The 16,200-nt window shown below is 38.1% G+C and overlaps 1 protein-coding gene across 6 annotated transcripts; it reads left to right on the top strand.

Moving 5' to 3' along the window:
• The first annotated feature begins 582 nt into the window (after nt 1-582).
• fez2b (fasciculation and elongation protein zeta 2b) lies at nt 583-15,820 on the top strand. 6 transcript variants are annotated; one of them, XM_028040162.1, is made up of 11 exons: nt 584-961; nt 4,435-4,543; nt 5,343-5,471; nt 6,817-6,958; nt 7,352-7,479; nt 8,646-8,795; nt 9,052-9,132; nt 9,836-9,911; nt 10,024-10,089; nt 11,542-11,569; nt 11,957-15,820. In XM_028040162.1, exons 1-10 carry the CDS (start codon nt 657-659, stop codon nt 11,550-11,552), a joined length of 1,197 nt encoding a protein of 398 aa, XP_027895963.1. In that variant the 5' UTR covers nt 584-656; the 3' UTR covers nt 11,553-11,569; nt 11,957-15,820. The 6 variants fall into 6 exon arrangements, with proteins under 6 accessions (XP_027895964.1, XP_027895963.1, XP_027895961.1 ...); XM_028040163.1 differs by lacking the exon at nt 11,542-11,569 and having other exon boundaries at nt 583-961; nt 5,349-5,471; XM_028040160.1 differs by lacking the exon at nt 11,542-11,569.
• The last annotated feature ends 380 nt before the right edge of the window (nt 15,821-16,200 follow it).

The raw sequence follows: 16,200 nt of genomic DNA, 5'->3' as shown, positions 1-16,200 counted from the left end.
AAGATGAATCATACTGTACTGTAGGATTCTTGGGTTGATGACTAATAGATGAGTGAGTGTTTTCATGGAATATAAGGTCCTAGTATTGGGATATTTACAAGAAAATTAAATATGTTTTGTACCTTACTACTGATTTTAAAACAGTTTCTCTTACTTACATAACATATTTACAGAAAAAGTTTTGTGAAAATGTGTGTATCAGTTCTGACACTTTAGGTATGCAGGTATTACTGTCAATGTAGCAGTACTTTTAGGACATTCATAATTTGAATTATATGATTACATTCACTATATATCAATGTAATGCATCTTAAATGTTTCTCATTGTGTCATTAATATCAATGTACAATGTATCTTTTTTTTTAGTTGGGAATGCACAATAATTACATGATCACATGACTTTTTGTATCAATTATGTACAAAACTTAAAAAAAAAAAAAAAAATTCTTAACATTTTTGGGTGGGTCTTAGCCCCCAGGTTTTAATGTCTTAACATTAACAGGTTTGAATGTTTGGTTCGTTTTGCTGGCAAATGGGAGGAGCTGTATTGCTGACGTCATTAGACCCCGCCCCCTCTGTCTGGCGTCAACGCAGACAGCAGAGCACCGGGGAGGACACCGAGAGACCGACCGCATAGACAGGTTCACCGGGCAGCCATGGCGGCGCCGTTAGCCCACTTCGATGAGGACTGGCAGGACTTCAACGAATTCAAGCCGTCCTCGGAGTCGGCCGAGCAGCTGGACCAGCTGAACTCAAACGTAGGCGACCCATCGGGCCTAGACGACTTCTCCGATCTGGACAACAGTTTCTCCGGGGAGATCTGCAGCTTCAAGTCGATGGAGGACCTGGTTCACGACTTCGACGAAAAGCTAACCGTGTGTTTCCGAAACTATAACACCGCGACGGAAAACATCGCTCCCATTAAACCAATCACAGAGGAGAATTACCTGAAAGACGACGAGTGAGTGTTAATTACCTGTCTGTGCTTTTATGTTGTAACTTTTAATCTCGCAGCTCGCCACATTAGCCTCACAAGCTAACTCTATACTAAATTCATATATTACACTCTGAGGGAATCTTAGCTGTCTGGATGGAAAACAGCCGGTCAGTACAGTGGAAAAGCCGGTTGCACGGTTCACTTTCTGCTTCTGTGTAGCAAGATTTGATTAAACGCCGAGAAAAAGGCACATCATCCACAAACTCCATGCAGTATTTAAAATTTAAATGTTTCCCTTAAGGTCATAGGCAGCATTTCTCAAAGTTAAGGGACGAGACTCCGCTGAGTAAAAACGTAGGAATGGAAATGTTTCTTTGTTTGCGTCTTGTTATTGCAGTTTTGAAATCATGAACAATTATTACAGGAGGTAAATTTTCAAAAAGATTGTATTTGAAAGCAAACTATTCTATCTAAAGTGTGGGGGGGGGGAGGGGAGGGGGAGCATTAAAATAACTGATATGTTGCCTTAAAAGTAAAGCTGAAATTTTGGAGTAATTCATATCCTTTAGTTTGCATTGGAACTTGTTAAAAATTGTAAGGCCAAATTACAAAAAGGAAAAGAAATTATTTCGTTTTATGATTATTGGTCCATATTATTATTATTATTATTATAGATGTGTCATTACAGAACATCCTGCCAGTTTAATATAATTAAAATTATAGTCAACAAAACTAAAGTACTGAATTTAAATTTTATAAAAATAGCTGTAGTCTTCCCTAACACCTTTATTGCTACAAAGGAAAACAAAACATTGACAAAAACACCCCACAGTAAACAGTTTTTTACAATACAAATGACAAAAAAAAATGATGCAGTTAATTTTGAGCAGAGGATTTGAGCAAAAATTTTTTTTAAATCTAAAAGCGGAAATGTTTGTTCAACCAGGTTTAAGATGGAAGCAGCCTATTCTTCCACAGCAAAACTATCGACTCGTGCCGTTCAATACGGTGGAGACAGTTCCATGTAACTTTTTCACAATCCCTAAAATTATTCACAACAATCGCAGCCGTGGTGCCATTACAGAAAGATTGAGCTGTTCAGATCCCACTTCGAGGTTTCTAGCAGTTGCTGGGTCTCATCGGCACTCAAAGGTCACAACTACACATTCACATGACAACATGGCATTACAGCGCCGCAGGAATAGATGTTACTTTTCTCTGCACAGCTGGCTGCATGAATCAACCTCCTCTTGCCCTTTGCATTGAACATTGTGAGACTCTTTGATTTGGCCACATAGAGTGGGCAATATGTAAGCTCATACTGACAACGTGTTACATTTTAGTTGAAACTTAGAGCCCGTGTCAACTTCTTAACCCCAGAATAAATGTGGAAATCAACTTTAATCTACAGGTTGTTTAAAAGCCTAAAAAATATCAACTGTATATGTGTTTGAATTTAGTTTTTTATCCCATGTATTGATAGAAAATCCTTCTTTTTTTTTTGACTACGTTTTATTAGATCCCATTCACAGCAAATTTTATTATTTCTTTCTTGCTGAATTGTTTCTATAGGTCGAAAGTTGAAGCAGTGTTTATTTTTTCAGACTAGAAAGCATTTTTGCAATATGGCAAAGATCTTTTTGGTACCATTAAAATTACACAGTGATTAACACGTCATATTTTCCCATTTTTAGCCAAACTACCCATGTAAATATAAGAAGTTTAAAATAAAAAAAATCTTTAAGTTTAGGTAAATGTATTTTGAGGAGTTTAGACTGGTGTTTGTTTTGTTTTTTCAAGGGAGAAACAGGACGCAGGGTATGAAATAATTGGACCGCAGCCTTCCACAGCCCTAAAATCAGCGCCAGACTCAGTTGGAGTCTTTTCTGGATGGCTGCACTTCTACAGAACGTGTCCAGCTCCTTAACAAGCTCCACTGAAATACTGTGTCTGAAACAAACTGCAGGATAACAAGGATGACGTTTACGGACCTTCCTTTGGATTTAGACTGCTATGTTGGAGCCAACTCCTCCAGATTTTGCCTGCGTACCAAAGATTTTATCGGTACAAATAAATTCAAGAAAGTGCCCCACACTAATGAGTGGTGAGTTGGAGTCACAACAATTAAATAATCTTGCTGTAGCGGCGCTGTCAAGTCGCTGTTTTGAGACGGTAGCCGGCGGGGTGTTTAGGCGGGCGTTCACGTGCCTGAGACACTGTCACCACTCGGGGCTGACGGAGTTTCCTGCCACGCTTTGTCCTATTTAGAACAAGCTAGCAGCTCGCCGAGCAGCGCATGAACACTTGAGGGAGAAACATGGATGTTATATAAACATTTGTCCTGGACATTGTAGCGCAACTGTGACACATGGGTTCACAGCACCCATCCATGCACAATCGGAGCCAAAAGTGCCAAAGCACACTTGCATGAGCATGTGAGTCCTACTGTGAGTGCTGATTTTCTTCAGAGTTTCTATGCAAGTCTGGGAAACGATGGAAAAAAAAGATCATAGGTACGAAAAAATGTTTGGATTTCGAACTTTCTTCCGGGTTCTGTCATCGGAAACAGAAAAAAAAGGATTATTTAAAAATGCTCAATGTACAGTAAATACTTTAACTAGCTCATCCAAAAAGGTGCAAAAAAGTATTTGTGTTTGTAGAAGAAAGTGGCATACATGCTTATATGAGAGGATAAAAGCTAAAATTAAATCATCTTTAAAATATTATCTCAAATTTTATTCTATGGAAGGCCCAAAATATCAGCATTAACATCGGTGTTGATTATTGCTAGCCATTTTTTTAATGTATTGTATTGTTCCTTTAAGTAAAACCAGATAAATTCTTTTTGTCCAACTTATGAGCAAATAAAAATACTGGTTATCAACCATAATAGCATTATAAATGTTGGTATTGTCCCAAAATGTTCACATGGGTGCCTCACTTATTTAATCACTGTTGTTGCTGTTCATCAGTGGTGAACAACAGGATATTTTGAGTTTCTCTCTGTTCCCACATGGGGTTACTTAGGAGACAGTTTCTAACAACGCGCCGCCTAACAACACAGTTTTAGCATTTATCATCAACTTCTTGTCTTCTTTACAAATGACTGTCTGACTTGGCACATTTGGCTATGGAAAGGTTTTCAGTAAACACTCGTCTCCCTTTTCCAGACCATCTTTGCTAAGCAGAGCAGGTACGCGTGCTCTGAATTTATTCCTTTGGTTCCACTTATTCATGTGCCGACTAAGCTTAGAGAAAATGTTCTCCTGCTTCATAAAGTTCATAGAGGTTCGCTTTAAGTGTTGCAATACTTGATGACTAGTTTTAATGCAGCAGTGTTCAGAGCTCAGCTTGTGAGGGGGTGGTCAGCATTCAGCCATGCAATGCTGTGTCACGATAAAAAAGAGAAGGAAGCGCGCCTTGTTGCATCTGCATCTTATAAAAAGTCTCCTTTGTTGTGCTTTGACCTTTAACTCTTCTTTTATTCGTCCATTCAGGGTGTGGAACTCTTTGACCAATAACTACGGAAACGTGATGCCTGTGGACTGGAAGACGTCCTACACTCGGTCCTTGCACCTGCCTGCCCTCAAGCTCAAAGATCAAGAGGTACTACACACACACACACACTCTTTTATTTAGTGATTCACTTTCTGCAGATTGCAGCAAATGATACCTCACAAATGCAGAGAATTGGCATCTACTTGACCTAATTAAAGAGATTAATTTCAGTCACTCGCCTTGTTACAATCCACTCTTGATTGTCTCTGTCATCACTTAATCTACAATTTCTTTTGATTCAAAGTGTGACAAAAAAAGGGCAAAAACAAGAAAAAAAAAACAGATACTAAGTTGAATTTACCAAACTAATTACCTTAATAAATTAACTTTTCACAAACAGTTATATTTTATTTTAGAGGAACAACTTTCAAAATCAAATATTTGAGTGGAACGTGTTCTAAATAAAAGTGTAAAGGGTCTTGTAATCAAACAGGTTGAGTTTTACTGATGGAAGGAGGTGAAAACGGATTGATCTGGTTTTAATCCCCAAAGCTGCACTTTTTCTCAGCTGCTGGCATCTTTCACATTGTCGGTTCATCTAAACATCCCCATTACCAACTTCTCTGAAATGGTCTTTTATTCTGGTGAGCCTACCTTGACTGCACTTTCCTGGTCTAGAAGCCTTTCTGTTCTTTTCCACTTTTCATCATATTGTGGCAAAGTGGCACCAAGTCTCAAAAGTTTCCATTCTTGTCAACAAAGAAATAAAAGAAACCTTGAATCCAACAATTCTGATATAAATCTTTCGTTGTTCAGGTTTTTGCTTTGGAATTTAAAATCCAGTTTAAAGTCTTGTCTGGTAAAATATTGTATGCCTAAATTTCTGCCCTCATCTCCGCCTCCCAAGGGACAGAAGACGGATAACCAGTCTTTGGATCTGTCCGACGATGAGGATGAGGAGCTGCGGGAACAGCTGGATATGCACTCAATCATTGTCTCCTGCATTAATGAAGAGCCTCTCTTCACTGCTGAACAGGTAGCTCATTCACACTCCTGCTCAAACTGTGAATTATTGTGTGGAATAACTGTTAACTGTTATTCCACACAATGTGCTGCGACTGGACATTTTACATTAGCCATGCGTCAATCGGTTCCCACCAAAGAGTCTGTTTACATCTGCACTGCTGACCAAGAGTTTAATTACAACGTAGATTCATATATCTTCTATTGTTTATCTACTGTAAGGCAGTGTACATGTCGGTGATTAATATCATACAGGAGTGGATTACTACCTACTGAGCTTTATTGGTTTGATCACTCATTCTAATTATTCACGAGAGTCAAGTGGGCAAAATGTGGAACCGAACCGGAATAAATAGAAATCTGGTTTAAAATATTTCTTTATAAAAAAAAAAAAAGGAATTAATTGGAAGTTGTGTGAGGATTTTCTGAGCACATAAATTTAATGAAAACATTTCAGCACAAAGAAAATTAAACTGCCAATGAAACAAAAAAAACAAACAGCAGTTGATCCTTATTTTCTGTATGTTTTAATATACAAGCCTGTCGGCTTATTAGCTACTTCCTTAAATTAGATTTACGTGTTTACTTCAATGATGCATAACTAAGCCAGGGAAGTAAAGCAACCACAGAAGCGGGATATGTTTAGAAAGTTTTGTTATGGATGTAGAAATAAAAATTATGGGACAGTTTATTGTTCTGGATTTACACAAATGCAAATGTCACACCCAGAATCAACATACGATGTGGTTAAATAATAAACATGCTGACCTCACAAGGAGCTCCTTATATATTGCTACTTTACATCATTCCTCAGTAAGATGGTGGGCACTGCAAACTGAAAGGTTAGTTGCACTAATCCTAAAGCTCTGATCATAAACATTAGTTTTGCTAATGCTAAAGCGCTAATACTAACTTGGTATTTTGCAGAAGATAATGCTAAGGCGTTATATTGGACCATGTTGATACCCACCATGTATCAATGACACGTTGCCACATGGTACATCGCCCTCTACAGGGTCACTGTGTGATTGCATAGCCGATAACCAAAACCTCAACACAGGTGCTACATATTATTCAACTGAAAATTTTCTAAACACCCATATGTAGAATTTATCTGGAAAAATTACTTTAGGGGAAGCTAAGTGTGCTAAACTTTTTCAAAGTTAGCTAAAGCGCAAAACGATTAATTAGCTCCGATGTTGGTGTCATTTCTGTGCTGAAAAACTCAACCTGATGTTTCTCGCACAAGAATCGGATGCTGTAAGACATGCATTCTGGTTACAAAACTACATTTTTGAGCAAATGGTCAAACTAGTTCATGGAAGTTGGCATCTGGCTGAAAGTTGTGGTGTTTTTAGGTGATAGAGGAGATCGAAGAGATGATGCAGGAATCTCCCGACCCGGACGATGACGAGAGTCCTTCCCAGTCCGACCTGTCGATGCTCTCTCAGGACCTCGGCGCTTTGAAACGATCCGGCTCCAACACCAGCTTTGAGGAACGTGAGTGTACCTGCTCTCTCACACACACAATCACACGCCCACACACACAGGAATAGAAAACTACTGTACTGTTTTAATGTGCCCATGTGAACAATTTTATGATTATCTAAATAACTTAAAAAATTTTGATAGGACTCTGTGTAGCAAGTGTTTTAAATGTGCACATGTGATATAGTTGTTACGTAATCAGCGTATGTGTCGTCCCAAATGTTATGTAATCGGCTTGATATGCATGTCAGTGTAAATGTTCTAAAATTGGATGAGTGTGAAATTATTATAATTTATTATAAATTATAATTGTTTTTTTGGTTTTCGTTGTGGTTCGACCTGCACCGAGCTTCTTCTCTATATTAAATCTGCTCTTCCCGTCTCCGCCCCACGTTTGGTCCGCAGGGCTTCGTCAGCTGTCTGTGTCGGAGCTCAGCCGGACCCTGGAGGAAGTGGAGGCGGCCATCCGCCGCTACAGCGAGGAGCTGATCCAAGCTCTGGCGCTGCGAGACGAGCTGGACTTTGAGAAGGAGGTACTTAAATCTGATCGCACATTAACTCCAAACTCAGATCAACCAGAAACGTTTGCAGAGATGTTGCTAAAGCAGAGCAGCTTTGAAGCATTCAGAGAGCTTTAAGCAACACACACGCACACACACACACATGCACGTTGTGTTTGGTGAGAACAGACGGCAGCACCCTCTGCCTTCTGTCACCATGAGGTCAGAACTACCAGCAGCTTTATTTGTATGTTTGTCTCTGTGTCATGATTCACTCTGAGTAGATTTGACAGAATCTAAAAAAAAACACTTGAGTGATATTTGTACAGATCACAAGGATACTGAGAATATTAAATTATTAGATTTATCATCTGTAGCCTAAAAAAAAAAACATTCAGATGAGCCTTTATCATAAGCAGCTCACTACTGTAAATGTATTAATTGCCAGTGTTTTTATCCCAGTGTTTCTTGTCAACCTTAACTGCATCACTAATGAATAAAATGCGTAGTTATAAACAAATAATTTACTGGAAAAACAGGCAAACATTACTTCATGGTATCTATAATGCACGTTATTCCTCAACTACCAAGGCAGTAAAAACAACTGTTTGGTTATTAGTATGCGACTTAGTTTCTTGCAAAAATATTCACACACCCCCCCTATTCTCATATTTTATCATGCTCGCACCCATAAACAAACATTTATTTTACTGGGTTTTTATGTGATTGATCAACACAACATAGGGTGTAATTTTAAAGAGGTAAAAAAAAGATGCATGGCTTTTAAAATGTTTTAATAAGTGTGCCTTAAATTCGTCTCCAGACCTCTTTTACTCTGTTACAATCAATAAAATCCAGTTCAATCGATTACCTTCAGAAGTTGCCTATGTATAATTTTCCTTCCTTCTCACAATTTGGTGCCTACGTAATGTTGATCTATTACATAAAGTCCAACCAGTTGGGGTTGTAATGTGTCGAAATGTGAAAAATCTCACATTTTGAGGTACGAATCCTTTTGCTTCATACTTTAATTCTCCTTTATCTTGTCATTTTTTTAATATTTTTTGCTTATTTAGTCAATTCTGTTAATTGAAATAAAAGTTCTGAAAACTATTAACTAAGATAATCAGTTTTATTCTTTCAGCTTTGTATTTTCCAAAACCCTGCCGTAGTTTACTGAAATGTTGCGTACGGTGCAGGTCAAGAACAGCTTTATTTCGCTGCTGATCGACGTGCAGAACAAACAGAAGGAGCACCGCGAACTGCTGCGCAAGAAGAAGAAAATCCGTAGTACAACCACGACGGGGCCCAACGGTCAGAGGACAAACAGCACACACATACCAGGCACGGTGAGTCAGCAGGGAGGTATTCACCGAAAACACACAAAATAAATGCATTATCATGGTTTGAAGGTTAACGACATAACCACACGTGTGACGCACCACGCACTACTTCCAAGTTAGGAAAAGAGACGCATGACCCGGCCGAAGAGTTTTCACTGTAGTCAACCTCTTATCAGCACCAGCGCCTTTCCTTCCTGTCATAGAGAGCCTCCTCATCTTTCGTCAAATCTCTTTTTTTCCTCCTTCCTCTCACTCCTTGTAGCTCCTCACTCTGGAGGGACTCTCCAATGTCATTCAAAATGGTCTCCGTCAAACTTTTGGCCACTCAGGAGGGGATAAACAGGTGCCCCCTGCTCTTTCTTCCAACTGCGGATTCTTTTCTGTGCTGCTTTTTCACCTCTGGGTTTCAACTGGCATGCGCATTCCTTTTTTCTTTTTTTTTTTTTGCTCCATAATTTTTGTTCAGTTTGTCCTTTTGTTGCATTAAATTTTTGTCTTTTCCTTCTTTTTTTTTTTTTAAATTAAATTCCTTACAGTGCCTTGCAAAAGTGTTTGTGCTCCCTGAACTTTTCACATTTTGTCTTGTTACAAACACAAACTTCAATGAGAACATTAGTGAACAAACTAAGGGACACAACAGAGAGGTCGGGGGTGAATTTGTGCAGAAATTTAAAGCAAAGTTGTTGTTTTTTTTTATCAGATTGTCTTAAAGTTGACATTAAAATATACGGCTTTCCACCTAAAGTAATGCATCTACCAATGCATATTATGCACTACTTTGTTTTAGTCTGTTACATAAAATCCAGATGTATCACGTTAAAGTTTGTGCTTGCATTGTGACAAAATACAATCACCCAGTCATTTTTTTTTTTGTATTGAAATATTTTTTGCCCTCCTTTATTTTCTACAAAAATCCTTTGCATGTTTTGTAACATTAACACAACACTTAATTCCAAAATTACACTAAAGTTAAATTTAATCAGTTGGTGTAATTTTTTTTTATCTGTTCCCATGTTTGTAATGCATATACATATTTATCTCTTTAGTATCTGACCACGGTGATCCCCTATGAAAAGAAAGCAGGCTCTCCTTCTGTAGAAGACCTCCAGATCCTCACAAAGAGTGAGTCCATGAACAAGAACATACGAAATCACCGAGCGGTGAACCAATGAGGAACAGAGACGTGTCGTTAGTCAGATTTTGTGACTCCTCTGTCCTTCTCTTTCCATATCAGTCCTTCATGCCATGAGGGATGACAGCGAGAAGGTACCAGCCCTCCTAACAGATTACATACTGAAAGGTAAATATGACTTTTGTTTTAAGGCTTTTGCCCAAGCAAGGCAACAAGATTAAGAAAAAATATATTGTAATAACTTCAGTAAAATGCTTATTTTTTTAACTGTAAAACCATGAGACTAATTCGTACTTAAGCAGTCACATGTACCTACAAAATAAAAAAGTTAAAAGTCTTGATTTCCATCCAGAAGTGTATTTTATACTTAAATCTTAGTTCACTGTTTGATAGATTTGCACTAAAGAAGTAATAAGTCTCATCAGAAGTGTTGACATAATGTCTCACTCTGTGGCCACACCCACTGACCATTTCAGCCGCAGCTAAAGTATGAACACAGAAAGTGGAATTATAACGAAGGGGAACTGCTGTGCATTTGGTTGCATAAACAAGCAAAAGGTTACAGTGCAACTGACAGTAAAGAGAGGAAGCTAAATGTGTTGGTTAGTTATAGTAAAAACACAGGATGTCCAGGACCAGAAATGTGGGTTTGTTGTTAAATTTATAGGGCCAAAATAATTTCATTGATGACATTTCAAAATGTGAAAAAAAAATATGAATAGTGTTTTTAATTTGTGTATAACGCAAAGACTTGCTACTTTATATAATGTAGAAGTACCACAAATAACACAACTGCTTAAACTTAATGGTTTAGTAAAAGTAAAGGTGCACAAAATGGAATCACCGTTGTCTTCCTAATATGAATACAGTCACACAAGCAATATTTGCTACAATATAATAGTTGAAGCATGCTGGTTGTTAGAAATGCCCAAATCAGGATTTCTTTTCTTCCCAGCACTGATTCAAGCTTTTTAATTTCACCATTATTCTAAAATCTAGATTAGTTATGTGATTTGACCCATTTAACTTACTCAGCAATGAAGTGAAGGACACTCTTCAGACCCATTCAGTAAGTTAGATAATTGAAAAGTCCATTTATTTTAGTAACTCCATCAAGTAAAACACATTATATAGATTAAATAGAGAAAACAGATGTTTTACCAGTATTTTTCTAATCATGATGAGTTTCTGCTTACCATTAATGAAAGCACGTTTTATACTTAGAATCTTACATTACACTAATGAAAAAAATTAAATGAGAAATGTGAGCTTAATGAAAAGCACTTTTTCAAAAGATACTTTTAATCTGACAAGCGAGACTCACCTGGACGAATATTCTCATTTATTGAATACAGTTCAAGCCTCGTTGATAATTTGGCTCAAAACTTATTCCAGTCTGGTTCTAGTCATTCATGTGTGGAAAAAAAAAAATTGGTCTCCTGCTTCATAAGCTTCCCTCTTTGCTTTGAACGTCATAAAATTCAGTGACCAGCGTTTCAGCTGCTTTTCTTCCACAACTTCCCCAGCCCGATAAATCCGTGAGCTTTAACGGTGAATGTGTCTGTTGTTGACATGTGCCTTCCTTTCCCTCTCGCCTGTGCTGCTCTGTCCTTCGGGTAGCTCTCGTATGAAAGCGGAGGAACCTGAGGTTCGTGAGGCTAACCCCGCTCATTGACATTGAACGCCTCATCTTCCTCCCTGTCTGCGCAATATTCCCTTTTTCACCAGAGCAATCAGCCTCCCACCCCTCCGTCGCTCTCTGCCGTGGTGCCAGTTGTGCTGTATGGTGCTTCTAGCCGTGCTACACCCACTCTGAAAAACACAGCCCACTCGCGCTCATAATTTCCCCTCGCTCTGCCAGCTTGTAGTAGCAGCTGTTGGTGTGCTTGCTTCTCACCTGTAGTCGGGGGTTTCCTCGCCTCTAACCACACATTCCTCCCGGCTGTAGCTGCTCTGCCATACTCCACACCTCTGCTGCTTCATGTGCTGCAGCGATTCTCACCAGCTGTTTATCTATATATTTTTTTCTCCACAGTTCTTTGTCCCACGTAAATTCAGACGGGAAGCTTTGGCCTCTTCAGCGTCGAGCGGCAGAGGAGGGTTTCAGTTTTGGAAAAACGCAGGAACTGATTTAAATCCAAACCTTCTTTCCTTTTTTTTCTTCTCAGTTTTCCTCGTGGAACTTTCTGCTCTGCCTCTCTCCTCGTATTCTTTACTTTTGATACGACTCTTAAGTCTTTTGTAGTTCTTTTTAAGTTCTAATATTTAGTTAGTTTTTTTTATTCATTCAGTGCTCCATGTTTTCATATTGTGACTTTACACAGGTGCATCTCAATAATTGATACTAAAGTAAACTTTTTGATGATGCAAGTCGTTGCTAAGGAGAAACTCATTTTATATGAATTCTCTACACACAGAATGATAAATTTCAATTGTTTGTTTCTGTTAGTTTTCGATGATTATGGCTTACAACTTATGCAAAAACCAAATTTACCCTCCATCTATTGAGTAAGCCACAAAATGGCATTGCTGAAGACATTTGCTGTTCAGAATTTTGTATCCCAGCATATTAAGAGAAGGTTGAGTGGAAGGAAAAAGTGCAGTAGTAAAAAGGTCCACAAGCAAAAAGTAAAAGTGGTACTATTACTAATATTCCACCTTAGTGATAATCCTCTTATTTCAGTCTTAAATAATATTTTAATATCTTGTGAAATTAATTTGGGGTTTTTCAGCAACTACAGGCAACAATCATCCAAACTGGCATAAATAAACATTTGAAACATATCGACTCGATGTTAAAAACTCATATCCGGCATTTCTTTCTCAAGCTGAACTGCTGAAATCAGCTTTTCGATGATACTCGAATATATTGAGATGCACCTGTAACGACTCATGTGGATGCCAGTAATCAGTGTTAGCCTGAACACCTCACTTCCTGATTAGCCAGGTGCTATTGGAGAAAAACAAACGATCCTTGAAGGTGTTTTGTTGTTTTTTTTATCCGCTGAAATCCATCGGCAGGCCTCTGCAAGGGAAATGCAGCCCAAACAGCCTGCTTTGATTATCAAATCCACTTTCCCTCAGCTGCCTGACAGGGAAAACAAGTCCTGGTGTGATCGGTGAAAAAGTGCCAGGCAAGTCGAAGGCATCAAGCATTGATTATCCCCATGATTTATTGCACGATTTTTAAGCTCAGCTCTCTCAAAATCACAGAGGAAGCCCTTTAATTTAAAACTTTAAAACTGTTTGTTGCATGTTAGTTTCAGGTACAAGCTGTGTGAAGCTGAATGTTTAAAATGAGACGTTTTCTACATGACTGAGAGGGATTGCACAGTTTGAAAAAGGGACAAAAATGATCAAAGTCGTGAAAAAAATATTTTTGGATAAGAATTTTTTTTTTTAAGTTAACAAGATGAGGGATTGGAATGATTTTTCTAGATGTTGTGATGTCAACCCCAACAAATTCACCACTTCCACGTAGGATTAGTTTGCAGATTCCTCTTGTTTCATATGTGCATTGGTGGGAAATAATGTATTAACTAAGTTTACGTCGGCATTAATTGTTGTTCTGTCACATAAGTTATCTGTGTTTTAGGACATTGGCTTTAAGGACAGCGGGGTTGCACTTTATCAGTGACCTGATGGTGCAAAGGTGGAGTTCTGCAGAATATAGCACAGAGTGGATCTCATCAGCGAACGATGAAAAATCTTTGTCAAAATGGAATCATTTTAAATGAGCATTCCTCTGGTTTTTCAAGAGAAACGTTAGTGAACAACATTTCCGCTCAGTTTTCTCTTTAGTAAAGTCAGTGACAGAAATGATTTGAGGAGGTTCTGTGATTATAATTAATGTTATCGGACTAAACATTTAAAAGATTCAATGAGGAAATTGGAAATCCTTCATTGAAAGGCTGTGGACTATAGTAGTCTAAATGTATGTAACTTGGTTAAAGATTGTGAAGGTTGGGTAGTTGTGGCTGATAGTTTTTTTTATGTTTAGTTGAATGTAAAAGTATCTTATGATAGTTTAAGTCAAAATTTTAGCCAGTCAAGCCCGTTGCATTTTAGCATCTATATATGAAATCCCAGTTTTATTGTCTTTTAGAATTCTAGTTGTACACTTTTAAGATCCAGTCAGAATTTGCGTGCTGCCTGAAATGTTGACAGTGAAGTGAATTGGGGTGAAACATTAGAAACGGCTAAAACATGAGAAAAATATTTTACTAGCAGCTGCCTAGTTTCCTTATGGCTTGTGCCGACTTAAAGCTATGAGTCCTGCAGGGAATCACCGGTGTGTGATCACAGATGAAGTTGGTACGCAAACATTCAGGTCAGGTGTCGCTTAGGTCTCAGGTACAGTCGTCGGTGTCGGTACTTTAACGTTCTTGTTCTGGTAGATAAAACATTCCCAACTCAGTTTACATGTCTAGTCTTGTCAGAGTTTCTATAAGGACTTGATTCGTGTCACCTGCATGATAATAATAAAACATGATCAAAGACGCGTTTTGCAGAAAACGTCCCAGGAGAAGCTTCCTGTGTAATGGCTCAGGTGGTGTTTTCACTGCGTCTGCTTCAGTGTAGCAATTTTAGATATGTCACCAAAGTCGATCACATTACATATAACTGCCCATACTTTCTGAAACTCTCTCAGACAATGCTAGGTACTTTCCGAAGCTTTTCTGAAACCTGGTGGGTACATTCAGGAACTTTGCAGTTACTTTCCCAAAACCTTAATGGAACTCGCTGGTTACCTTCCCGGATCTTACTGAGTATTTTCCTTGAACTTATTGGATGCTTTCTGGATCTTAAAAGATATTTTTCTTGCGCTTTAAGGGAACTTTCTGGTTACTTCCCAGAAACATTCTGGTTACTTTCTAGGACCTTGCATGGAAATAACTACTAAGCTCTCTGAAAGTTTCAGAAAAGTAAACCTTTAAGTCCCAGGAAGGCACTAGTAAATTATTAGCCACCTCATAACACAGCCCAATTGTTGAAAGTATCCTCTCAGTTCTGGGAAAGTAACCAACGAATTCCATTCTGGAGATGAACCACTAAGTTCTGTGGAAAATATGGGCTGTATTGTGAAGCGCTACCGGATTGGGAGACTCCAAGAAGGAAAATGTTTTGGTGGGTGAAGTGGGTGTTGGGGAAGATTGCACATCGATTTGCAAAAAAGTAAGAGGTAATGATTTTATCTTTCTTCTATTGTTTCAAAACAATATATATATTTAAATATTTGTATGTGACATGTTTCTACAGATGCCAGCTATTTTCAACCCAGCATGTGCTGCATGCACTTTACTGCTGCTGCTGCAGAAAACACATTTCCAATGATTAGTGATTTGTTTACAGACATATTTAAATATCACACTAAAGGGAAAAGTGCATGTTGCAGCAATATCAAGAAAACTGGAAAGGAAACAAGCATTTAATATCTTTAAAGCTTAAAGGGGTTTTGTAATGTCTGTTGAATCAAATGCGTTAATGAAAAATGTTTGTAAATTTTATCAGCAATGGTTTAGAGGTGAAATGGCTTTCAGCCCTCATGTCACTGAAGGATCTCTGGCCATTTTGACAAACATATCAGTCTAACTCCAGGTTAGAGATTTATATTTATAAATGACGAACAAGTAAAAAAAAACTAACAAAAACAAGAGGCTGCCTTTGTTAAATGCCTGTAAAAATATTTTGTACATTTATTAAACTCATGTACCTAATGCAATTTATTTCCCTAGCTAGGGGGGGATTATGTTTACTGTCTCATGTGGTACTGCAGTATAGTAATTTATTATGTGAATGTTTTGTAACCATGATCTCGACTGTAGTGGTGCAAGTGTTTTGTGCCCACATTATTGCATTGCGACACATTTCAAATAAAAAGAAATTATATATTTAAACACCTTGGCGTGTATGGTTTACTTTGTAAAACATTCTTTGTCTAATTTTATTACATATATTCATATATGCTTTGTGTTTTGAATTCAAATAAACCCGTAGTTAGCAACAATGATTTCATTGATCAAATTCATAATTACTTCTCTAATTCAAATTCTTCAGAGTTATTGTAGACGGTGACGGCTGTTGGCAGGAAAGATCTCTTGTAGCAGCCTGTACTACAGCAAATTTGAAGAAGCCTCTGACTGAAGACACATTGTTTTCCCAGAACAATTTCATAAAGAGGACGGTTAGGGTTGTCCATAACTTTATTGATTTTTTTTATGAAGAGTTTATCATCATCTCCAGAGGTTCCACAGTCGTCCCCAGATCAGAATCACCTCT

This window comes from Xiphophorus couchianus, chromosome 15 (assembly GCF_001444195.1).
Source record: "Xiphophorus couchianus chromosome 15, X_couchianus-1.0, whole genome shotgun sequence".
Taxonomy (NCBI): Eukaryota; Metazoa; Chordata; class Actinopteri; order Cyprinodontiformes; family Poeciliidae; genus Xiphophorus; species Xiphophorus couchianus.
This window is presented reverse-complemented; position numbering and strand designations above follow the sequence as displayed.